The 25652-nt window shown below is 39.4% G+C and overlaps 1 protein-coding gene across 1 annotated transcript in view; it reads left to right on the top strand.

Annotated features, from left to right (window-relative positions):
• Nucleotides 1-25652, top strand: part of col12a1b (collagen, type XII, alpha 1b) — a 158413-nt gene that overhangs the window by 37327 nt on the left and 95434 nt on the right. The window contains exons 16-27 of the mRNA XM_062436907.1: nt 1070-1194; nt 3882-4031; nt 4661-4780; nt 4947-5111; nt 5456-5602; nt 6937-7076; nt 14102-14231; nt 16410-16555; nt 16926-17055; nt 19160-19296; nt 22051-22180; nt 22515-22654. Of these exons, the coding sequence (XP_062292891.1) occupies nt 1070-1194; nt 3882-4031; nt 4661-4780; nt 4947-5111; nt 5456-5602; nt 6937-7076; nt 14102-14231; nt 16410-16555; nt 16926-17055; nt 19160-19296; nt 22051-22180; nt 22515-22654 (1660 nt within the window). The remainder of the gene's footprint in view (nt 1-1069; nt 1195-3881; nt 4032-4660; nt 4781-4946; nt 5112-5455; nt 5603-6936; nt 7077-14101; nt 14232-16409; nt 16556-16925; nt 17056-19159; nt 19297-22050; nt 22181-22514; nt 22655-25652) is intronic.

The following is a 25652-nucleotide window of genomic DNA, read 5'->3' as shown; positions in this document are numbered from 1 at the left end:
ATCACCTGAGCTAACCAAACTTGCTGAATGATGCCTTTTTGATTACCTTTACCGCCCTAGCAACCACCTAGTACAGCCCTAGCAACCACCCAAAACATAATCAGAGAATTGCCCAGAAATATAGATGATAAACATTAGGGTAAAGGAGACAACTTAGGTACACAGTATGTTTCTTAATCACCCGAGCTAACCAAATTTGATGAATGATGCCTTTTTCATTACCTTTACCACCCTAGCAACCACCTAGTGCAGCCCTAGCAACCACCCAGAACATGAGAGCAAGCACATTGCATCCACCTGGAAACGCCCTAGCAACCACCCCAAACACTGTACCACCTAGCCAACCCACCAGAGCCTCTGTGAAAGTATTGGCCACTTAGCAATACCCTACCAAACATTTTTGAACATACATGCAAAAATTACATGTGTATTTTCTTAAAAAGTATCTTCAAGTTATTGCTAATATAAACATTTTTTGTGCAACTTACTGAATTGTGTTCACATTTTTCAACATCAAATTTATTCTCAATATGATTATCTCACCATAATTTAACCAAATTGTATTAAGGGAATAGGAACCATTTTGACACAGTTACAAATCCATTATCTGTAAAGTATTAAGCTAATAAAGCCACCTGGATTTTTACAAACGTTCCTTGTGCAGTTTCACATTACTAGCCGTGAGTCAACACTTTGGACATCGAATTCTTGAGTCAAAGTTGCAGAAGATCCAGTAAAAGTTTACTTGTTACGAGTTAATAGCCGTCATTTAAAAAAAAAAAAAAAAAAAAAAAAAAGTACATCCATCCAGCTGCTGGGTAACACAAAAATACCCAAATCAACAAAAGAGTGCCTGTATGCTGCTAAAATATTCTAAAATCTTTAGGTGGAGACGACTCACAGTGGTTGAAACATTGTGATATCCATGTTTGAATGAAAGACTTTGGGAACAATTTAATCTCATTACTCATGTACTATGTCTTTTGTCTTTTCATTTTGGCATCAAAGTCTTCTAATGGGGATTATGAAAGACTAATGTAGGTTTATGTGATTTCCTTTCCCCCCTCAGGGCAGGAACAAAGTACTCTGTGGCAGTATTTGGGATGTATGATGGAGGACAGAGCATGCCTCTGTCCGGAGAGGAGAAGACGACTCTCTCTGACGCTCCTGAGCCTCCTAATCCCGGTCTTTCTGGTAAAAGCTGATAACTCCACACCGCACCACACCGTACTTTACACTGTATTAGCAGCTTAAGAGCGGAGGCCTGCAGACGAGACGCTCTCAGATCCAAGTCGTTTCAGAGCAGCAGATGAGTGGTCTGACTTCAAAAATGCCGCCCCGAGATCAGTGCCAGAGAGTTGAATTATTTGTTGTCGAAGGGAGTTACTATCACTGTCGCTGTTGAATTGCAGACAGGAATTAGATACATATGAATTTAATTAGTACAAATTATTTTGTGCTGCTTGGCTCCGAGTTCCCCAACCTCCCTCATATCTAGTTTGGAGTTTGATCTGGAGCTAAATGACACGCCATTTAATAGAAATGTACTGGAGTGATGACACTAACATTTCTGAATTGCCCATTTGGACATAACGCAGCTCCAGACCGGCTCACATAGTTGCCAGCGCGTGGGCAGCCGCCTCATGACTCGCTGAGCTTTAATGGTTTCGCCACATAGATACATCTTCATTAGCTCCCAATGATTTACTGCTGAGCTCAATATCTGCTGCCCAAATGTTTTTTTTTGGTCATGCAAAAGTAAATATTTCCCATTTTTATGTTGTCTGAAACGGAAAAAAGGGGGCTCTGCTTGCAATTACAGAATATTTTATGATTCAGAGTGTTAGCTGCCATCGAGACGCATGCGGCTAGGAAAATGTTATGCTTTTCATAAGACCCCGAGGAGGGGCTGACCCTGAGCAGAAATTCCTGCTGTAATGGGGAGCAGACACGGTGACCGACTGCCCACGAAGCGAGGAACAGGCCAGGATGTTCCACCGAGGTTCCACTCAGAGATCCTCACATATTAAACAGCAGCAGCACAGCAGCTCTCCTCACATGGCAGGCTGCTTAGTGGAGGCTTTAAACCAGACTTTCTGACAGGTCCATATGGTCTGGCAGAACTACTTCGAGGCATCCTTCATATGTTGCAAAAACTTTATTTTTTACAAGTCGTTAAATGATTTATTCCTTTTTTAAAACTTCTTCTTTCACTAAAGTGTGAAAAACATGACTGAGAAGTGAGAAAACGTAACTTGTTTCCAGCAATATTCAGTTGAATTATTTGACGTGGAATAAAGAGTAGAAAGCCTCGAATAAAGTCACGTTTTTTGTTTTTATTATTATTATTGCCCTTATTAGTAGATAGTCAGTAACGTAGAGGCTGGCAGGGAACAAGCGGAGAGAGAGAGAGGGAGGGGTATGACATGTAATCCAGGGACGTTGCCAGTATGAGATATGCCCTGTAACCACTCAGCTATGGGGCGCTCCTTAAATTCACATTTTAAACTATTCATATGAAGGAAACACTGGGAATAAAATCATATCTGTGTATTCACTGTCACTATTTAAACTTATAATGACATTTTTAAACCAAATGCACGGTTGAACGGATATTGGTTTAGCACATAGCTTTTCCAAATGTGCCTTTATCTGATGAGAGGATTCAGTGAAAGTGATTTCCTTAGATAGATTTCTGCGAAATAAAACTAGCTGACTCAATGTTGACACAGTGACTTTTACGACAAGTTTTTCTCCGAACACGTCAGGTTATCTGAAAACGATGTTTTTTTGATTATTGGAACGCAAACGTTATTTCTTTTATGTGTTTGAGGCAACGTCAGCTCCTGGCCTGAGCGCAAAAACAACAAAAGTCAGAATTGCTGAAGGTTTCTGGAGAACACCAGTGATTTATATACCACAGTCAGACTGTGCTGGATATTTATTTTCTGAGACTCAAACCCAGAGACACTGGATCCAGCAGTCGTCTGCAGCATATTAGATGCCTCTTAAAGCTGCCTCTGTTTATGACATCTGTTTTTATTAATGAATGTCGGAGGGACACATGAGCATGTTGTTTACCGGCCGGCGGTGGTATAACTCAAACAGACTGTGGCCAAGCATCCGACTCAGTTCCTTTTAGCATCAAGCATCTGTTTCTGCGGCCTGCTAAAAAAGAACAAAAAAAAGAAAAATTAAATCAATTGTCTCCTAACCTGTTTTCAATTGCACACACAGGGGCCAGGTTTTTAATTGCTCTGCATCCGCTGGGCTTGTCATCCTAGAAAAAGAGGAAGAAAGCGACTGTATTTCACCCAAACAGGTGCCTGGAATAAGAAAATGCAGTAACTTTTTTTTGGGGGAAGCAGGAAGCCTCATATATCAGAGAGAGGCTGACTGCGGCTGTTGGAGAGGACAGCCAGAAACCAAAAAAAGGCCACAGGGCTGATTCAACGCTGGATGTAAAAAAACAAACCGACTCTCTGTGCTGGGAGAAGAAGAAGAAGAAGACGGAGAAGAAGAAGAAGAAAAAACAAAAAAAGGGCCCTGAAGAGAGAGCAGTTAATCCTGAAATGACAGCTGTTACACAATGTGTTACGAATGTGAATTATTTCTGTTGCATAATGCCGTGTAATACATTCTGCTTTATAAACATCTTCCACTTGTGATTGTGAGACTTGTGTGATGTACTCCTTCTATTCCCTGATGTATCTCAAAAAATCCTCTGTTGCACATTTTTCCTGTCACTTTTTCTCATGGTGCACATTCATCTCAAACTAGCTCACGAGAGACTGAACGGACACTCGTGGCGGGCGTCCGTTTGGCGTGTCAAGGGTCTCGCTTATCGTCCCCTCCACCCCTCCCCCCCTCTCTCTCTGCAGGCAAGCAGTGTGAGACCAATGCGATGGCCGACATCGTGCTGCTGGTCGACGGCTCCTGGAGTATCGGCCGCATCAACTTCAAAACCATCCGCAACTTCATCGCTCGCATGGTCAGCGTGTTTGACATCGCCCCTGACAAAGTCCAGATTGGTAATATTGTCACTTCTATCACTAATTACTCTCGCTCTTACGGCAATGTTTTCATCCATCCTCCATCTTATACTACTGCAACTACTACCTGTGCTACTACTTCCCATTAATACTCAGTGTTGGAGAGTAACTAGTTAGATGTAACAGCGTTTAATTCAATTACATGCAATCCATTACAGTTACTAAGAAAAAAAATCATTGAAGTGGGCCTATGTGGAGCACACATTGGCTTATATGGTTTCACAGTACCAATTAAGCTCATGCCAGACATTTGACTTTTTTCACAAAATATCTTATATAGCTATATTTTATATTCCAAAAATCTCTTGCTTTTCCGATTTATTGCTTGGTCTATAAAACACCTGAAAACAATGAAAAATGACATCATCCAGTCCAGTGTCATGTGATGTCTGACAAAGAGTCCAAAACCACTCCAAAAAAAAGTTACTTATAAAATGGTTTAAATGGTTAGCAGAAGTTTCCAATATAATTGCTGTTGATTGACTTCATTACTAATCATTGCAGCTCTTATTGTATTACTGCTAACTACTCTTCTAATAATACAACTCGTGTAACTACTCAGGTCCTTTTTGGTCTTTTTCACTCATATCTCTGTGTCTTCTCTGCAGGTCTGGCTCAGTACAGTGGAGATCCGAAGACCGAGTGGCACCTGAACGCCCACGCGACCAGGGATTCCCTTCTTAATGCCATCGCCAACCTGCCGTACAAAGGAGGAAACACCATGACAGGTGATTTAACAATCTGCAAAATGTATTCAGTTTCCTTACTGGGGTTTATTAGCAAGAGAACAAGACCCACCAAAGCTGTAATTGCTCAAAAAGTGTGACAAGAAAATAGAATATTTATTGAGCCTGCTTTTTTATTGCTAATTACTTTGTTATTTCTGTCATACAGGAATGGCTCTGAACTTTATCCACGATAACAACTTCCAAATCAACGTGGGAATGCGTCCCGAATCCCGTCGAATCGGTGTCCTGATCACTGACGGAAAGTCCCAGGACGAAATCGTCTTCAACTCGCAGAAGCTGAGAGAAGCCGGCATCGAGCTCTACGCTATCGGTAAGTGAATGGCAGGAAGACCAACGCAGTCTGAGAAACATTTGGGGACATGCTGTGAATTAGGTGATAAAAGCATGAATTTAAAATGCTTATTTCCATTTTAAGTGATTGGTGATTCACTTACTAGCTCCTTTAGGAACAAATTATCTTCTTTATCTTAGTATAATCATATGTAAAGTACACACAATTTGTAGTAGATTGGATTATTTGAGTTTAGCAAGCGTAAACAGCACTTTACCATTAGAATTTGATCTTTAACTTACTTGTTCTCACTGACAGTACATATAAATGTGTTAATCTTGATTTTGAAGCACAGTTCTGATGGGACATTTTTTCTCTCTCAGGTGTGAAGAACGCCGACGAGAATGAGCTGAAGTCCATCGCCTCCGACCCTGACGAAATTCACATGTACAACGTCAACGACTTCCAGTTCCTGGTGGACATAGTTGACGAACTCTCCAACAACTTGTGCAACAGCGTCAAGGGTCCAGGTAGGAAATGAGTCCAAATAGCGTCAGAATTAACTTTAAGAGAATAGCGTCAGAATTAACTTTAAGAGAAGTCAGTATTCTCACAATGAGACATCACGTTGTCTTATAGTTGGGAAATACTCATAGATATGTGATATGTGTAGATTAATAGCTACGATATGCATGCAAAGTGCTAGCTGGGAATTAGAGATTCATTTTGAAATGAATGGGTCAATGAATATATTTTTTTTCCACAGCAAGACATTTATTAAATTTAACGGAAATTAGATGTAATTTGTTTCACATTTGTTGATTCTGATCGACGTGATTAATGGTCCAATTTGGTAAAAATGCTTCCCCAGATTGCTCCAGCCTCATAAAAAATTATTAAATACTTATTTTCAAGGAGGCTTTAGTTCAGTGAGGCGTTGTATTAATTTAAATTTATGGTTGTCACGATGTTTTCTTAACATAAAAATGAAACCATTCAGGTTTTATTTTCACTATTGTTGAGTTTTGAACACATTTTCTATGACTCAGTGCTTCGACTGCAGCCTGGTCGCTGCTGTTTGCAGCTGTGATTACAACCTAGTCTTTGAATCCCGCTGAGTCAGAATTACACCTTTTAGTAATTACTGGTAGAGGAGGTCAGATGGAAACTTTGTGGCTTCAGAAAGTACAAAACCAGTTTTTAAGACTTGACAACCAGACATTTTTTCCAATTTTACTGCAGTATTTCAGTGAGTTTTACAGGTGCTTGAGGGCTTGAAAAGTTCCTCTGTTTATGAATGCCGACATAAACCTTCCCCAGATCACGTAAAGTCATAATTATCAGCTAAATTACACTTCTTTCTGACAGCTGAACAATGAAACTAATGACTGATGACAGTATTAGTCATGCAGTCATTGTTAAGAATACATTCTACTATAAGAAATATAGAAACAGAAGATCAGTTTGACTTTGCTGACGATGACAAACACTGCAAAGATAAAGGCTAAAAAAAAGAAAGAAAAGGGAAGAGATTGATAAATTTGGTACATTTCTGCCTGACAATCTCGATCATTTCACCAGACGATCAAAAGATGTCGCAACAGGGATCCAAACATCTGATGGAAACTTTCACATTGAAAGTATTTTTGTCTGTAAATCAGTTTAAGGAGGAAATACAAAACTGATTTACAGCACAGCTGGGGAAAAACATTTTTCAAAGGAAGCCTGACTAAAATATACAGCTCCCAGCTTCACTGTCAGAAGGAGACAACACGACGAAGGCAGATTTGTGGCGGCACAGTTCACCGTGTGAAATACTTGACGTGTCTGATCACATTCTCGCTCGTCTTTGCTCCGTTTTCAGAGACCGTACTGGCGCCGCCCACCGACCTGGTGACTTCTGAGGTGACCTACGAATCCTTCCGTGCCACCTGGACGGCGCCCGGCAGTCCCGTGGACAATTTCCGCGTCGTTTACATGCCTGCGGCCAATCCCACACAGGAGGTAAGATCGGCTTTTAATCGGGCCTCTGCAGCGTTGGTGCTGCTGTCGACTCACTTTCGCCTTCAGATTGGATCCATGAGTCCATAAGAGTGACACTAGTTTAAGCCTCAGTCCTTCAGTAACCAAACTTAAACCAAACAAATCAGAGGACACAGGAGTTGGAAGCCACACACTGTGTATAAAGACGGACGTAGCGAGGTGTGATGTCACCTGCTGGTTTCATTGGAGCAGGTTTTGAAGCCCAGAATTGCAGGTTATGGTTGGCTGGTTGTTAATAAGGCGTGCAGGGTGTTGCCTTTAACACATCCCGCCACCTTGGACTGACACAAACACTTTCTGAAATGAAATGACCACCAGCACACTTGGGCCTGAATTTTACAGATTGAGGTCATAACGACATGTTGAAAAAAAAAATGGATGACTCAGTATTTCTAGAGAGAAGTTGAGGCATCTAGCGACTATCGGTGGCACTTAAAAGGTACTTCATACTCAAAACAAGGTTTCTACTGCTTCATTAAAACCATCTAACCACTGCTGCTGCTAAATCATACACACAAGATAACATACATTTTATGATTTCCAATTTCACATTTCTATTAACAAGTTATAATACACATATTTGTAGATGGTAAACAAGTTAAAAAGGCAAATTAAATCAACTTAAGTTTACTTTTGTGACACAATTGACACACTGATGCAGTTTCAAAGTGTTTTACATATAATATAACATCAAAATGAGTTTAAAAAAAAACAAGATAGAGAGGTCTATTTATTGGAAAAGAAGCCTCATCCTGTGGCTTGGTTGCTCAGTTGTCATGGAGATGATAATCAATGATCACCTGTGTGATTTTTGTGGCCCGACCCACCATTTATCCACACACCTGTTGTTTCATTTCTTGTGCTGCTGAAGTGAGTTTCTACTTGTTCGTGGTCATGGTAACCCTTTACTCCTCCACTGAGTGTTATTTTTTAAAAAGCAAAAAAAAAACAACACTTTTTGTTCACTCAGCAAAGACACACAACAGTTTCTTTCCTCTTTAACAATGGTTCAGTTGTTATATTGGGCCCTTATCGCCATCCTTCATCAAATGATTGAACTCCATCTGCTTTTTATTACAATTTAGTGTCATACTGTTATTTCCAAGCTCAGTAATGGCCGTTAAAGCTAGAAAAACCAACAACTATATAGATTAAACTAGTGTAAAGATGCTTAAATGTGTAAGACAGCACAAAGGTAACAATCAAAAAGGAACAAGAGGGATTTTTTTTTCTTCTCTTCTCTTTAAACAGGTTTAGCTATAAGGAAAAGATAACTCCATGCTTGTTTTTAGCATCAACTTTAGTCTCTAGAGGCTTAAATAGTCAAACAACACTCTGGTAATTCACTGAATGTTTCATAGAGCTTCGTTAGTGTGAGCTGCCCAGTTAGCTTCCTGGTTCATAAACTTTATGTTTACCATCTGTTAGTGCTGGATAGGATCCTGAATATGAAATAGCATCTTGTTTACTTATTAATTCCCTTTGGCCCCTGCTGAACCCGACTGAACCCGTAACAGATAGCTGTTTGGTTTGTTTATATCTGTGACCCGAACCACTCAGGTGAGATTTACTGACAGTTTGTCATTCACACGAAAACAGACTAATTGATAGTTAAATCCCCTCCTGTGGTTTAATCCTCTTCTCTTTGTCATCTTCTCTGGCAAAGCTCACGATGCAGGTGAAAAAAAAACCTTTTGAAAGTGTTTCCACATACCCAGGTCTGGCTTTTATTCAAAGCCGTGTTTATTTGGCTCCGGGATTTTAAATCTGGATCCCAGTTGTTTGGTGAACCTGCATTTAGTTTACACTTAACCTCTTGTCAGTCCTGTCTTTAAAAACAGAGTACTGGGTCTTTTCCATCCTTTGTGCTTTTATTGGCCGTTGTCAGACGGAGCCTGTGTGATTATAATCGGGCTCGTCTGAAATCGAGCAGAGTTTCCTCTGGATCCACTTAGTTTAACGTTATAGACCTCACAGTGGGTCAAGCCTCCTCATCGTACAGCCTTCTCTCTTCCTTCGTGTGTTTACATTGGGCTGCAGAGCTCGTATTTACAAAAGAATATGATATAGATGATATTTACATGCCGGATGTTTATAGTTCAGGTCTAATCTCGTAGTGATTTAGTAGCAATGCAAGGTGTAGCCAATAGAAAGGAGGGTCAGTGCTCACGCTATGCTACATTGACAGGAAATTAAACATAACGTATTACTGTAAACTTGGAATATTTATGTATTATGGAAGAAGATTAAGATCTAGCAGCACTGTGAGGTTGTACTTGTTGGTCATGGCTATCTTACTGTAGTGTGTTAAAATGCTGTGGTTTGCTAATTTAGCTTTTTAGGCGAGGAAAAGATCACAAATCTATCAAGCTGACCCAAACCAAAGCTGTGTGTATCCAAAGCCTGATATATCTTCTTAGTCCAAAAACTATTAAAAACATGTCAGCGAGCCACACGGCTGTAAAGAGGGACATGCTCCTTCATTATAAAGAGTTTGATCACATTATTTTTTATTTAGAAAACGGCTTCGAAAAGTAAAAAACAGCGATCACATTTTCAGCGTCCAGATGTTCGTTCCGTGCTGATAGTTTTCTGCTCTGATTGATTGATTTTTTGGTGAATTTAGCATCAAAATTACAGCACTCCCTGTTAAAATAAGTCATCAAAGCCTTGGCTCAAAAGAATTAGGCAGGCAGGGAAAAAATGATTGGCATTATAATTGGTAAGAAGCAACACAAGCTTAGTTTATTTGCTGATGATTAACGACTCTATTTAAGTAATTTAAACACTTCTATTGTACTTATAATTATGACAGAATTGGTTAAAAGCTATCAGGTTATAAAATGAATGAAGGAAAAACAGAATTAATAATACAACAATTTAAAGTGTAAACTAGGAATATTAAATAATTCGGTATTCGCTATGTTTGGACAGATAAGTTACAGCTGTATAAAGACCATTTTCTCTCATTAATTTAAACATTGAAAGGTGGTCTTTTGAAGATTTGAAGATCAATTTAATTGGTAGAATAAACCTTTTTTTATATGATGATGTGGCTACCAACATTTTTTATACATATTTCAGATTATATGTAATACCACGCCAAAAAAAAGCTTCTTTCTTTGTATATTTGGTCTAATAAAGCTCATAGATTGAGGAGAAAAGAACCTTAACCCTCTTGTTGTCCTTGAGTCAAGGAAGGAGGGAGGAAGAAGGAAGGAAGAAGGAAGGAAAGAAGGGAGGGAGGAAGGAAAGAAGGGAGGAAGGAAGAAGGAAGGAAAGAAGAGAGGGAGGAAGGAAGGGAGGGAGGAAGGAAAGGAGGGAGGACAGAAGGAAGGAAGAAGGAAGGAAAGAAGGAAGGGAGGAAGGAAGAAGGAAAGGAGAGAGGGAGGAAGGGAGGGAGGAATGAAGAAGGAAGGAAAGGAGGGAGGGAGGAAGGAAGGAAGGAAAGGAGGGAGGAAGGAAGGTAGGAAGGAAGAAGGAAGGAAAGAAGAGAGGGAAGAGGGAAGAAGGAAGGGAGGAGGGAAAGAAGGGAGGAAGGAAGAAGGGAGGAAAGGAGAGAGGGAGGAAGGGAAGAAGGAAGGTAGGAGGGAGGAAAGAAAGAGAGAAGGAGGGAGGGAGGAAAGAAGGAAGGGAGGAAGGAAAGAAGGAGGGAGGGAGGAAGGAAGGAGGGAGGGAGGAAGGTAGGAACAGTCAAAACAGACGGGGTCAAATTGACCCGGGAGGACGACACGAAGGTTAAACTTTCCCAATTTGGAGCTTTATCACAATGTAGTTCATAACACATTAACCCTAACCCTAATTATTCCAAGTATACATTCATGAACCCAAAGGAGAGGTCAAATGCAAACCCCCAAATGTCTAATTTATTATAACCTAAGACAAGGAAAAGGAAACGATTCATCATTAAAATAGTTGCCAATTCCTTTTTTTCTGTTGATTTATTCGTTGACTAATCATTGCATGGCTCTTAGTGAGCGTGCTCCAAGCTGCCCGTTGGAACTGGATTTATCTACAAACCATTTTTAGCGTCCGCCCCCGCAGATGAAACTAAAAGTAGATACGTGTCATGAGGTGACTAATTATATGTGAAAGTTCCTCAAATAACTTTCTTATCACGCCTCTTGGAACTATCCCCACAAAAATGACCAAAAACTGATAAAATAAAAAGAGTCCTACAAACCTTATTTCATGAAAACAAGTAAAAGAAAAAAAAAACTCCAAAAAAAACCTTTAACCTGGTTCCAATATGAATCAACTGGTTTCACGATTTTTCCCAGAAGTGAGCGTCTCTGTCGCCCCACATGAGTCAAGAAAAACAAAAGTTGATTTTATAAAACACTTTATACAACTTGATTTGCATTGGAAACAGTTTGAACTTAATGAATTAAAGACATAAATAACTTGCAGAGCACCAAAAAAAAAAGAAAAGTTGCTGGTTAAGCTGCAGCTCTCTCTCTCTCTCTCTCTCTCTCTCTCTCTCTTTCTCTCTCTCTCTCTCTCTCTCTCTCTCTCTCTCTCTCTCTCTCTCTCTCTCTCTCTCTCGCTCTCTCTCTCCCTCCCTCTCTCTCTCTCTCTCTCTCTCTCTCTCTCTCTCGCTCTCTCTCTCCCTCCCTCTCTCTCTCTCTCTCCCTCTCTCTCTCTCTCCCCTCCCTCTCTCTCTGTCTCTCTCTCTCTCTCTCTCTCTCTCTCTCCCTCTCTCTCTCTTCCTCTCTCTCTCTCTCTCTCTCTCTCTCCTCTCTCTCTCTCCTTATCTCTCTCTCTCTCTCTCTCTCTCTCTCTCTCTCTCTCTCTCTCTCTCTCTCTCTCTCTCTCTCTCTCTGTTTGTCATTTGTCCTCTGGGTTTGATTTTCCAACAGAATAGTTCAGGAATGTGACACCGTTCAGCGGCCAACTTGGACGTCCAACATGACGACTTTCCCACCAACACATGAACGCAGCACGGTCGCCTCAGCTTACAGACTCAAATCATTTAACGGTTGAAATACCTGGAGTACCACCAAAAACACAGATTGACATTTACTGATGAGCTGATGAGCCAATTTTAATCCAAATCTTGACTTTTTTTTTTTTTTTTAAACATGTAGATATCAAACTTACAAACTGCTCACTCCTGAGTCCTGTGTGTGTGTGTGTGTGTGTTCCTCTTTTGATGTGACCTGAGTGATGTATTGGACAATTAGTTTAGTGAAAGTGAAGCCTGGAAAGGACAATCATACGGCAGCCAAGTTGACTCGCTGAGAAATAAAAGGTTGGTCCTGCTCAACTCTGGACTTTATAAATCATTAAATCGTTAAATCATTTTGGCTATGTCGGTTTGTGGTGATTTTTTAATTCTCCATTCACCGCGGCGGACAAGAAAGAAGAGGCAAAGTTCCTGTCCAGATCTCCTCTGAACCTCCCCTGTGTCCTTTAAGACGGGGTTTAAGTCAGTTTGAGAACTTTGCCTCATCTCATTTTAAATGTCATTACCAGTTTCTGAAACAATAAAAGCTCAAACTCAGCATTATAAAGTTTTTTTTATTTTTTTTAAGGAAAGCATATGTTTGTACTTGTCTGATTGGTGAGAACATTTTCTTCTCAAACCTGCTCTTCTACCTCCATCAGCACAGAAGTCCTTTTCAAACCGCAGTTATTTTGCTTTTGTGATTTCACAATAGTTGAATAGAGATTTCCTCTAAAATGAGATTTTCTCCCTTTTTTGAAAAGAACAAAAACTTGGCAGACCTTATCCAGCTACTTACTTCCCAAAACTTATCACGACTATTGTTTCAATGGCAGAAGCTCTTTTGGTTCACTGGTTAACAACACTTGACAGAGAAAGAACTACACATCTGTACATGGAATATATTATATTATAAAGAAGTTATTCAGGCATTTTGGTATTTTTGAATGAATACCTCAAATATATTTTTAGCTTTTTGAGGTTAAAGGAGTACGATAAGATGAGATATATAGCGCTTTATTGTCCCCTAAGGGAAATATTTCTTGGCTTCTGCATCAAAAAGCATTTATCTGCAGGCATTCTTAGATACTGAGCAACCTCCTTACAGTCATTCATACAAAAAAAACCCCAAAAAAAACAAAACCAAAAGAAAACCACACACACACGCTAAAACCTCGAAAAACCAGCGAAACCAATGATAATGATCATATCCACATCTGTGACTTTTCAGATGATTAGTTCTTGAGATTTTCTTGGGATTAATCATACATGAGTGACCCAAAAAACAAAATATATCTTTTATGGTTTAAAAGGTTTTGATAGTAATGCCAACACAGTGCCAGAGTTTCAATATGATACCTAAATAATACTTTTTTGATATCTAACTTATGTGTCTAAACACAAGCAACCTTAGAAGAGTTGAATCTTATTAAATATAAAGTCCAAAAGTTGCATATTTTTGTTTTAAATCAGATCAAAGACCAAATAAATGATATCTTAAATATTTGGTGTTTCATAGTTCCACATAGTGGACACATTACTTTACAATTAGAGTATTTAGATGCATTACTTAACCCTAGTTTGGGTTTTATTTTCCCCTTTTTTGATGTCTGTTGATTGTTGATTGAAAAATGATATTTGAAAAACTCAAACAGCGTCCCTGTTATTCTGGAAAATCCACAAAGTTTATTATCAACAGTTTTTTTTATTGGGAAGTGTTTTTCTTCCAAAGCTAAAAAATATGAAAAATATCTACAGCAGTGAATTTGGATTTGGATTATCCTGAGTGTACTAGTGATAAACACCAGTAAACATAGACATGAGGTCATCTATCCACCTGGAACATTATATATAAGGTTTAAGAATAAAAAGCAACCAATTTATTACCCACTTTGTTTATCCTTTTGATACCTTGGTGGATTTCATGAAGGTCTGAGGCCCAAAATGTCCTTAATAGTTTCGGAGATTCTTTAGTTTCCTCACTTCTGATCATTTCTGATCCTATACACTTGACTAATGTTTCGTCCTTTTACAGTTTCAGCTGACGGTCGACGCCACAGTGTTCACCGTCGTGCTGGAGAACCTGAACCCAAAGACCGAGTACATCGTCAATGTCTTCTCCGTCATCGGCGAGCAGGTCAGCGAGCCTCTGAAGGGCACCGAGACCACCTGTAAGTGTCTTTTTACCTTTTCTTCTTCTTCTTCTATTATTATTGTTGTTGTTGCTGTGCTTCTCTGTGTCTCTTTCTCTCTAAATCCAACTGGTGAAGGTAGACGGTCGCCCAGCTATAGAGCCCGATGCTTCTCGAGGTTTCTTCCTGTTAAAGGGGAGTTTGCCACCAAGTCTGCTTAAAATAAAGTGTATAGTCTAGACCTTCTCTATGTGAAAAGTGCCCTTAGATAACTTCTGTTGTGATTTGGCTCTACACACAGATAAAACTGACCTCACTTGACTTCCTCCCTTTCCCCCCCCCACAAAGCAAATCGCCTCTTTTGCCCTATGAGAGAAGCGCTCGGTTTCCACGCTCGATGGCTTTTTCACAAGACACTCGTTGCCCTTTTGGGTCGACAGGCGTGATTAAAGAGGAAACTTTCAAAGGCGGGGATAGCATCATCGCTCTGCGGCGGGTTAACTGTTATGGGAAAGCGTTCTGCTTCTTCCATATGGTGTGTGTGTGTGTGTGTGAGATAAACAACTCGATTCCTCTGCTCTTTATCCCGATTCACACACACATCGACGGATGCTTGTTTACTCGTTTTTCTTTCTTCCCCCGGCAAAATCTACAACATGTCTGTTTATATAATGTATATTTAGTGTCTGATCTGAGGCGGAAAAGTGCTGAAGACAAACACAAACAACGCCCCATGATGCAATGCAGTGAGCTGATGTTAGTCTGAATCACGTCGAGCTATAAAGACAACAGTTAAAATTTTATTCATCAGGTCTGCGGTCTTTGAGCATATCTTAAATAAACTGATATAATTTAACAACGTGTTAAGTGCATGGCTATAAGTGCTTTTATTTGCTCATTTGTCCTTTAATGTTTTCTTTATTTGTTCTTAAATGTGCGAGTGATTTTTACAATGAGCTGTTTCCCACTGTCATAAAACAATAACCGATTGTTCTATTGTCATTGACTTGGATGGCACCAGCAGCCGTTAGATCACTGTGGCTTTTTATTTATTTTTATACTGTCATTTTTTAAAATAACACTCGCAGTTAGGTCATAATGTCCTTTCTTAAAAACTCAAAACTCCATCTATAAAGGCTGAAGGCTGGCTGAGGTTTGGGTGGAGATGTCCTCTATTGATCTGTTTATAAAGCCAAAGCAGTTAGAATATAGGAGTCCAAAACCACACTCTTAAAAAAGCCAAAAAATCACACATTTTTCGCGTTAAAACAGTTTATGATGTTGTCTAGATGCTCACAATGATGCATCCTTTTTCATATGAAATGTCTGTAAAATATCGTTATGGTCTGGTGACTCTGTTGTTGTTGCGGGTTTGAATTTTTTTGCCTTTACAAGCACACACACACACACACACACACACACACAAAGAAACCAGATTATTTGGATATATTACAACGACTGTTTACATGGCTTTTACTGTCAGCTAGTCGGTCAACATATTTCTTTCATATCCTTGTATTGTCTTAACCGCGTCTGGATTATTTTAAGTGAGTCAATGCGATGCTGCGTCCCTGAAGATAGTTCCAAAAGATATCTATTTCTTTATTTCTTGAAGCATGAGTGTTGTAAGAAGATGAAGCTCTGTAATGATGAAGCTCAATGAGTTGTGTCTGCATGAATATAACATTTACAAATAATCTGCTCAGCTGTGCAGAGTTATTTAGACTCATGCATTTTAGTTTCAGGGTTAGGGTTTTAGTAAGAACACTGGATTAGAAACATATAAGAAATTGTGCTCCTGCAGAAATCAGTCAGAAATCAGGTCATTCCTATAACAGAAGCTAAAAAAAAAAATTCCATAAACCCAGAAGCCATAACTGGACATGTGATACCAAATATGCAGGACATCAAAAGTATTGAACTTTATGATCTCTTTGGGACTTTCTGGGATGCTTTAAAAAAATATGCAGTGGATGAAATATGCAGTGGAAGTTGCTCAGCTGGTTGTATCATTATCCCTTTTGTTCTGTGCCAAAACCTCCTACATATACTGAATATCAAAAAAGACTTCTGACCCCAAATGTTGCTCTTAGTCTTATAAAAACCTCCATTTACTCAAACATGGAGGATTGTCCAGCCTTCTCTCTCTTTGTACTTCATATCGCTGATCTCCTAAAACCTACCAATCACTGCTGTTACATATATCATTCCTCTCAGTGCCGCTGCCAGCAGTGAATTCCATGGATGTGTTCGATGAGACCATGAGCACCATGAAGGTGCGTTGGGTGAGAGTGGAGAAGGCCACAGGCTACATGCTGCGGTACAAGTCCGTCAACGCCTCAGAGCCTCAGCTGGAGAAAGAGGTAAAGCCACACAACCATCGGCTGACCATTAAACACCATTAATTCAAACCACAATAAGGTGTTCGTGACATCTTTCGCATTGTGTGCACATGTTGTGTTTGTGTGGCTGCAGAGTAAGATTTGTTAACCATGACGTGTTAGCGCAGGTATGTTATAAAGGACTAGTGTGTTGTGTGTAGTTTTCTGAGGTCAGCGGAGAGTCAAGCCTGTTCACCAGGTGTTGAGTATAAAAAAAAAAAAAAAAAAAATCCTCACAACTCCAAAACATCTTGCTGACAAGTCAGTGTTTCCTTTCTGCTGTCCAACGTCCACCTGCGTCCTTCTTCTTCTTCTCTCATTTTCTTATTTTTCCACTCTCATCCTGCTGTAGGTGCGTGCCGGAGCCGATGCGAATGATGTCCAGCTGGTGCAGCTGATACCCAACACGGAGTACTCCATCAATCTGTACGCTCTGTACGGCGAAGCTGTCAGCGACCCTTTGAACGGGAAAGGAGTCACCTGTATGTAACCTGAAGAACTTCTTTAGATTAAATAATCTGCATGCATTTAATTGGGGGCAAAGCTCTTCTGAAGACGAATTATCTGATTGGATTAAACCTCTAAGGCCAAAGAGCCAAACTGAACTAAAGCTTTAAAGTAAGACTGAACGTTTTGTCATGGTGGAAAAAACATAAGCGTAATATCCAGAAAAACCCACTTAAGCATAATCTATCCCTCCGCTGTCTAGACGAGTGACAAATGGGAGGAAAAACCAACAGAAGTGTCCCACTAAGGTGTCGAGGCTCGAGAACAGCTGCGGTGCCGCTTGCCTAAATCTCTCAACTCTCCACTGAAAGATTGAACCCAATTCTCTCAGTAGATATTCCCTCATGTGGTGTTATAACCGTGGTAACGTAAAGCTCGGTCCAAGACGTCGCTCCAAAAAAGTCCAGTTGGGTTTAAATCTGGTGGTATTAAGATTTCCTTTCAATGCAACTAAGCGCAGCATACGAATCCCATCATTTTCATACTCATCAAACCAAACATATGTCAAGTTTATCTGTTTGTCGTTAGTGAAACAAGTCGATGTGAGCGAACGCCGAGGCAAGCAACCAATAAAGGGACGATAAATAACCGACAGGCATAAAACCATCCACCTCATTAAGCAACATAAGCCTCGCCTGGTTCTGATTTTGTTAAATTGGTTTGGTGTTGTGGCTCATTGAAAGCTGCTTTCATCAGTCAGTCTAATTAGAGCTTTCTAGGCAGTAATAAGAAAGGGTACATCACCTTCCTACATAGCTGGTTACCAAAGCATTGGATGAGATCAACACAGCTGCACAGGTTGTTGTAAGTCTACGTACAAAAAAAAAAAAAACAACTCTTAAAAACTGACATATTTCTGTCTGCTGTGGAAAAACATTAAGATAGCTGTCTTCACTCTCACGACAGGAAGCGGCTCAACATGAAGATATGATGTCAAGCTGACCGGCCAGTGTTTTATATTCTTAGCACACAACCCGATAAATGAAAAGATATACGACTCTCGACTAAACTTTTATAAATCACTCCTTAAATATCCTGTCATTGTAAGATATGGATCAGTGACAATAAGGGTTTGGCAAGATGAGCAATTCAAAAATATGTTAAAAAATAGTTTTAAAAGCAGCATCAGGTTTGTTAAAATGTACAATTTGTATTTTTGTTGGTTTTATGTCATTTGAAATGACATTTGCACCATTTTTAAACAAAAATAAGACTGAATGCTCCTGAAAATGTCAAATGGTGTAACCACAAAAGAATGATAAATATTACATATTTTATCCACCTGCAGTGTATTTAAGTGGACTTATACTAATAATGACTTCATTTAAAAAATTTAAATGGTTTCTGATTGACATGATTCCCCAGATTAAATGTAATATTTAGAACAATTGTATTCCATTACCTTTATTTAATATAAAAGTTATAATGTAAGATCATGCCAAACTAGTTGATATGGTGTTTTATTGACAATTTACTGTTTTTAAGCAAGTTGAATTATTTGGTACAAAGTTTTTATGGTTACACCACTTAGACATTTTTGCCGTAATCCTCTAATATATTCTCTCAAAATGGATTAAAAGCAGAAATTTGATGCTGGGTCCACAAAAAAAGAAAGTGGGCAAGTTATTCATACACTCTTATCTTATTCATATTTATCTCAAGTAATGCCACAACTTCTGTCTTCAGAGTAGCTTTGCCTCATGTGATCCCGCCATATTCCCTGCATATCCTTTCTAACGTCCTGGATCTTACATTGTTTAAAATGCCAATTTTATTAGACAAAAAGTCTTAAAGGTACAAACTTTAACAGACTTTTATTTTCATGTCAGCAGCCTGTTTATGTTGGAGTTTATATTTTGGATCGAAAACTAACCGATAGAAAACAGATGAACCAGAAAACAGAATATCGTAGGTGGCAGCTCTTAAAAAGAAGCCGCTGTCTGTTTTCCAGCCATTCGTTAAGCGTTGGCTCTGCTCTTATCAATCAGCATCTTTTTTAAAGTCCTAACAGAATTATTGAAATGGTTTTTTTTTGTGCATGAGTCAGGATGCTTAAAGTCTTACCCTGTCCTCCCTCAGTGCCCATTCCTCCTGCTGGAGACCTGAGGGTCACTGATGTTACTCACAGCACCTTGAAGCTCAACTGGGACGCTTCTCCCGGAGCTGTCCTCAAGTACACGGTCACCTACAAACCAGATGGCGGAGAACTCAAAGAGGTAATACTGGGGTTTTTGTTTTCTGGGCTTACAGGATAAACTAGATGTTCTTAATGACTTGAATTGCTTGTCAAGTCACCTCCATGGAACAAATCTTGGTAGTTCCAGCTATTAGACAGCCCCTACTTCTCCCGTCTGTGTAGATATAGCACTTATTTTAACGCAGCCGATTCAATAGTTTCATTTTAAACTGTATTTGTCGGCCACACGGCGGCCCGAGACACAACAAAAGCCACGAACTTTCAACAAGAAGACTTATTTCTCCTCCTCGTCTACAAACACGGACTCATCTTGTGCGTCGGCTTTCTGAATGAGCGACCAAAACATAAACATCCATCATTCATCCATCCATGGATAATTAAATCAGCTTCAGCGCATTAAACAACTTGACAAAACATCCCTGTTTACGTCAATCGGATCAGTTTAACTGCTGGTTCGCTCTCTAATACCACCGCTGACAACTCACTGTAAGCTGCAGTCAAGTTTGCTTACTTTTAGGTCTCTGATTCTGCTGCCAGAGTTCGGCCTGCCAGCTGCTACATTTAAAAAAAAAAAAATCACTTTGACATCTTTTTGATTGCAAAACAAAGATGACTAATTGTGATTTCAGTTGGGTTTTAAGTTCTGTGTTGTTATGTTTTATATCACATGAGTATGTTTGTGGTTTTGGACTGTTTTAGCCGGTCAAAACAAGACTTCTGGAGGTATCAACTTCATCTCCGCGGGACTTTTCTCACTATTTTCAGATATTTATAGACTAAACCATTTTGGAAAACTAATCATGAGATTGATCGATGATGAAAATGATTGTTAGCTTCAGCCTGAGAAGAAATGTTTGACTACAACCAGTAAAAATAGAAACGGGGGGTTGATTTGAGCTAATTGAGTCGTACCAATGTGAAATGAACACGTTTACATATCTCAGGCTGCATTTAGTCATCATATAGCCTCCGACTTGCTTTTAATGGTTGTCAGTTCTCTATGGTTATGGAAGATTTGTAGTTTGGCTTCTTAAGAGAGTCTGCAGCGAAGGTTGTGGTCGTATTTGGTTTGGATCCTTGATTTCCGAGCAGCATCCTCCTGCGTACTTGTTTTGCTGTTCGAACACTCTCCAACTTTTGAAAGAAATGTCTTAAATGGTTTAAATCGGTTTCATGTGTAACAGCCGGGATGAACAGCCATGACCTTTTTTTTTCATTTCCGAGTGGCGGCAAAACCCGTTTAAAGATCTTCGCATTGTTTTTAGAGTCATTCAAAAGGTGGGGGTTTAAACAGTGAAACCTTCCCGAGCCGCTTTATAAGGGTGAAGTTTTTTAAGTCAGTAGTCATATCTTCATTCTGGGAAAGCGACCAAGTCAGAACCAAGTCAAGAGTTATAGCCGCCCTCTCAGCGGAGTCTTAGCTCCACTTTTTTTTTTGGCTGAGCTTTATGAGAAAAGCAGTCTGCTGGCAGGAGAGCGCAGGCCGTCAGCCCAGCCTGACTGGATCATCCCAGCACCACTCCGTCCTCATAATTTCTCACTTGGATGTCAGCGGAGGACAAACAGTCTGGGATGAATCGACAGCCGAAGGTGGCGTCGTTGGACACCTATGAGAAGTTTCCAGAAAAAGTTCTGATGGATGATGCATCAACTCATCTCCTCTTAAGGATTACTGCTGAAGGCTTCTTGTCTCTGCAGAGGAAGCCAACATTTTGGATTCATGCCTGCAGAGTGTTGAGTCTATTTTTCTCTACTGCCGCTTACTTGACTCAGCTTTCCCCTTTTTAAAATGGAAAAATCAAGCGAAGCGTCATTGCCTTTTATACATCAAAGCGTTACACTCATTTATCGTAGCACCTCACATCCACTCAGACCTGACAAATACAGTTTAATCTGTCATTTACTTTTAACTCAGTGGTAAAAATGGTGATTTCAGGGAAAGAAGTAAAGGTTATCGTTCCAAAAACTCATAAAATCACATGAAATCTTGACTAAAGCTGCAGAAGTAGTAAAGAAAAGTCAAAAATGTCTACTTGCCAACAAATCTCCATACCATAGCATGAAATACTAATAGTTTACTGGCTTATATAATGAATTTTGATCTTTCTGTTGGCCATGTATTTTAAATACCATGGCCTATATTCATGTTATATTATAGTACAGTATAGTACAGTACAGTACAGTATAGTATAGTATAGTTATTGACATGCAGCAGCACACACATACAGAGAGATTCATGCAAATATTAAACACATTCTTATTGGTTAGCTCTTTATAATTTTGACAGAGCTGCATTAATTTAGAGCTGTGAACAAACACCTGAGTCATAGATTCATAGGTAACAGTTAATCTGCACCTTCCAGCCAATCAGAACAGAGGATTTTCAAAAGCCACGTTACACAACATGACAACAATTGAGTATTGTTTTTTCAAATTCTTGCAGGCTATTGGACAAACTGTCATAACCTCTAAACTCATCATGTAGTTGCAGCCAATTATAAAGAAGAATAATGCAGATATTAACACAAATTCAACCTTATTTCACCTAAATGTGGCGCTACGGCAACATGGTGAAATAACCGGGTGACTGAGGTCATGAGTTTGACTTTTCTTTCAACTTGAATTCTGATATTTCCAACGTGTTTGTTTTGAAGCAGTTTTAACATTTTCTGTGATTGTTGTAATGAAATAAGAGGACTGTGCAAGTCTCAGCGGAGGGTTCGTGCTCAGTGAAGGATTCTTAGTCACTGATCATTACATTCGCCTCCGTCAGGTCGATGTCAACGGTGATGTCACGACACTGGACCTGTCCGGTCTATTCTCCCAGACTGAGTACGATGTGGCCGTTACCCCAGTGTACGCCGAGGGACCTGGAACCCCGATGCTCGGAACGGCTACCACAGGTCTGAATCTGCTCCTCATTTGTTGTGAATGTGTTCTGTTCTTCCATTATTCACCTTGACGTCACTTTTTCTTCAAATGTCTTTAAAATCTGTTCCTGACAAAGATAGGAATACAACATTTTTACCCAAAAGCAGGCATGGAGACTCACAAAGACACACACACACACACACACACACACACACACACACACACACACACACACACACACACACACACACACACATCCACACACACTTCCAGCTTCAGCATGACGTTGCCTCATCTCTCATTCCTCCTCGTAATCACCGCCACATCTGCCCCCCCCCCTTTGTGTGTCTGTGTGTGTGTGAACAGGTGTCGTTCCTGCCCCCAAGAACCTGAAGTTCTCCGAGGTGACCCAGACCACCTTCAAAGCCTCCTGGGAGCACGGAGCCCCCGATGTGGCCCTTTACCGCATCGGCTGGACCAAGAAGGGAGAAAGCGACTTCAAATTTGTAAGTTAGCGAAACCCTTCAACCCTTTTTAAAGCAGAGATCAGAGTTTTATTCAAGACTAAAATAGACAATAAACAATGTTCATGTCTTAAGAAAAATTAGAATAGCATTATCTTATTAGTTTTTTTAATGGTTTACGACAAATTACATAGATGCATACACATTACTACTACTAAGGCACAGCTTACCTATGTTTTTTAGGTTGATTTCCCATTTTGTCTCTTAGTTATTCCTTTCGAAAACTATTCCTTAACACTTTCAAGAACTTTTGGACATCGTTGAAACTCGATGATTATCTGCTGAAAAACAAAAATGTTCCTTTCCCATTTCCCATTTTCACTACTCTGTAGCACGTACATGCAGTCCTTTTTAGCTGCTGACTCAAGCTTATATTATAATATTTCATTAAAAGCTGAGTTTCATAAAAAATGCTTCAAATAATCATTCCCCCTCATTAAAACTCAGTGGTGGCACAACTTTACCACCAAATAAAGTTTTTTAGTGTTTACTGCGATAGATTAGCCATTTTCAGTCAGTATAAAATTAATTCTACTAAATATTACCTGGCAAGTAGGAAAGCTGGCATGCACATCTCCCAAATGGCAACAACACATCATGCAAAGCTGCACATCAAGCAAATAAACCTAAAAAATCACACAAGTTGTATATATTCATTAAAGAGACAGCCGTACAAACATACTTTAAACTAAGCAGCAGATGTAAGTTTTAAGTGATGATATATTTAAATGTGTAAATCATAGTGCATCATACACAGGTGGCTCCCCTTAAACTGGTTGAAAAACTAAACTGGAATCAGGCTGAAAGTTTTTCCCGAGCTTGGAGAGAATTGGTTTGGAAACATCCAGTCAAGATCTAAAACTTGTTGAGAAGCAGACATCTGGCTTCTTCTGGCTTCTTGGCTTGTATCTGGATTTGTTTTTGTCCACTTTACATTTCTATTTGTTATCAAAAATGCAGCATCAGCAGCTGGATAAATACTCCAGTTTAGTGCTTTTTTTCTTGAAATATGCAGATTAGCTTTGCTTGGACAGCACCGCCTGTCTGCAGTAACGGTAAACATCTGGTTTCAGTTGCTCCTCCGTATCCAACTGATGGTGGAAGGGTTTTTTTTGCCTGTAGCTTGATGGTGTTTCCTTCCTCTGATTAAAACTGGAGCTCGAACGCAGCAGTGCAACTCTTGAGTTCAGACTAAGAGCATTAAAGCACACCTGCAGGTTCTGACTTCACTGCTTCGAACTGCCAACCTTCCCGTAACAGTCCCGCCTCTCGTGTCATACGCCCCCCCGAGGACGGTTTAATTACAACACTGAAAATGAAAATGGTTTTGTTTAAAATGCTAAACGAACAAGAAACACTGTCAAGTTGTCATTTAAGATTTTTCTTATTAGTGATGTTAAAAAAAAAAGAGAGATTTCAAGAATGATCCATTGTGGTTTCACAGATCCCTTAAACTGCCATGCCTCACAAAATTTACTGTGAGCTCCAAGACTTAAGTAAAAACATCCAGTTCAACTGAAGCAATAATAATGCGCTCTTTGTTTTCTTCTTGTTATTCTTTGGCCCTCCAACATTGTTTTTGAGCCCACTTTTGTCTCCCCCACCCAGCACACACTTTAACACACACAAATCTGTGAATGAAATCCATACCAGGTTGTTTATTGCAGTCTTAGTTTTATCTCAAAAATGCCACATTGTTAGACTTTTCTTTATTCACCGGTGAAAACACGAAACGGCAACTTCTTCACAGTTTTAATGAAGCATGATGGGAGGAGTTGTCCTACTTATTTTTCATCAAGAACTTAATTGAAGTGTCACGCATCACCTGCTTTAAGCCAAAAATATGACATTTCTTTTTAGATTTTAAGGAATAAAGTGTAAGAATAAACCGAGAAGGGAGAATTAGGTCGTTTGCAATTATGGTGGAGAAAAAGACATCATGCTCCACTTTAACGAAACAACATGCAGAGTCAAAGCTTTTTGCACCTTCTGTGACAAAATGCACAAGTCTGTACATTGATTTTTCACAGTTTACCACCCAGAATATAATATTATACAGATGCAGTGACCACTAAGCAAAAAAAACAGTTGGTTGCAGCAAAAACAAGGACCATATGTTTTCGCCCCAGACCCAAATGTGCTTTGACAAATAACAGCTCTTATAGCAGAAGACTATTCAAATGTTATTTCCTGTCTTTTCTTGTTAAACTTAAGTTAAATGAAGTGAAGTTTACAGATTAGAAAGTGAGCGCAAACCAACCAGATGTGAACGTGTCAGCGAAACCAAAAAAATGAGCACATCTAATGCAGAGATGACAGATGTTTTTAAAGCGGTATGAGGGATATTGTGACAGATCGGGCGACCGCAACAGCTTCTTTTATTGGACTTACTCGATGTCAGACACCAGATTCATCCCTACTACTAGTACAGAGACGTTTTAAAGCAAAATTAGCCTAAAGACTTAGCCTAGCCTTGTCAAAATGACTACTTTAAAATGTGTCTTTCTCCAACTATTTTAATCATAAAAACACCCTCTGGATAGCATGATAATACAATCCAATGGTAGATAAAATATTCCTTTATTAGTCCAACGATTGGGAAATTTGCAGTATTGCAGCTGCAAAGTGGACAATAAAAATAGAAGAGCATCAATAAAAAAGAAACAATACAAAAGCAATAAAAAGATTAGGATAGATTTTATTTGTCAGTCAGATTATACACTATGCATTGCCAATTTCGTAGTATTGGCTCAAAAAATAGTGCAGAATAATTTTAAAATGTGCTGATATTAAAAATAATAAAACTGGGGAAATTAAAAGTGTAATTGCACAGCAGTACTCTGTAAACAGTCCATGGAACCATCCATTGTGAGTGGGTGTATATAATAAAATATCGTAAAATACTAATGGAAATAATGGATTCTGCTTCTGCTTCTCACCCTTATTGCTCAGGATTTCTTATCTGTCATTAGAACTGAGA

The sequence above is a fragment of the Scomber scombrus genome, chromosome 17 (genome assembly GCF_963691925.1).
Source record: "Scomber scombrus chromosome 17, fScoSco1.1, whole genome shotgun sequence".
Taxonomy (NCBI): Eukaryota; Metazoa; Chordata; class Actinopteri; order Scombriformes; family Scombridae; genus Scomber; species Scomber scombrus.
The sequence above is the reverse complement of the archived record's forward strand: the minus strand, read 5'-3'. Positions and strand labels throughout refer to the sequence as shown.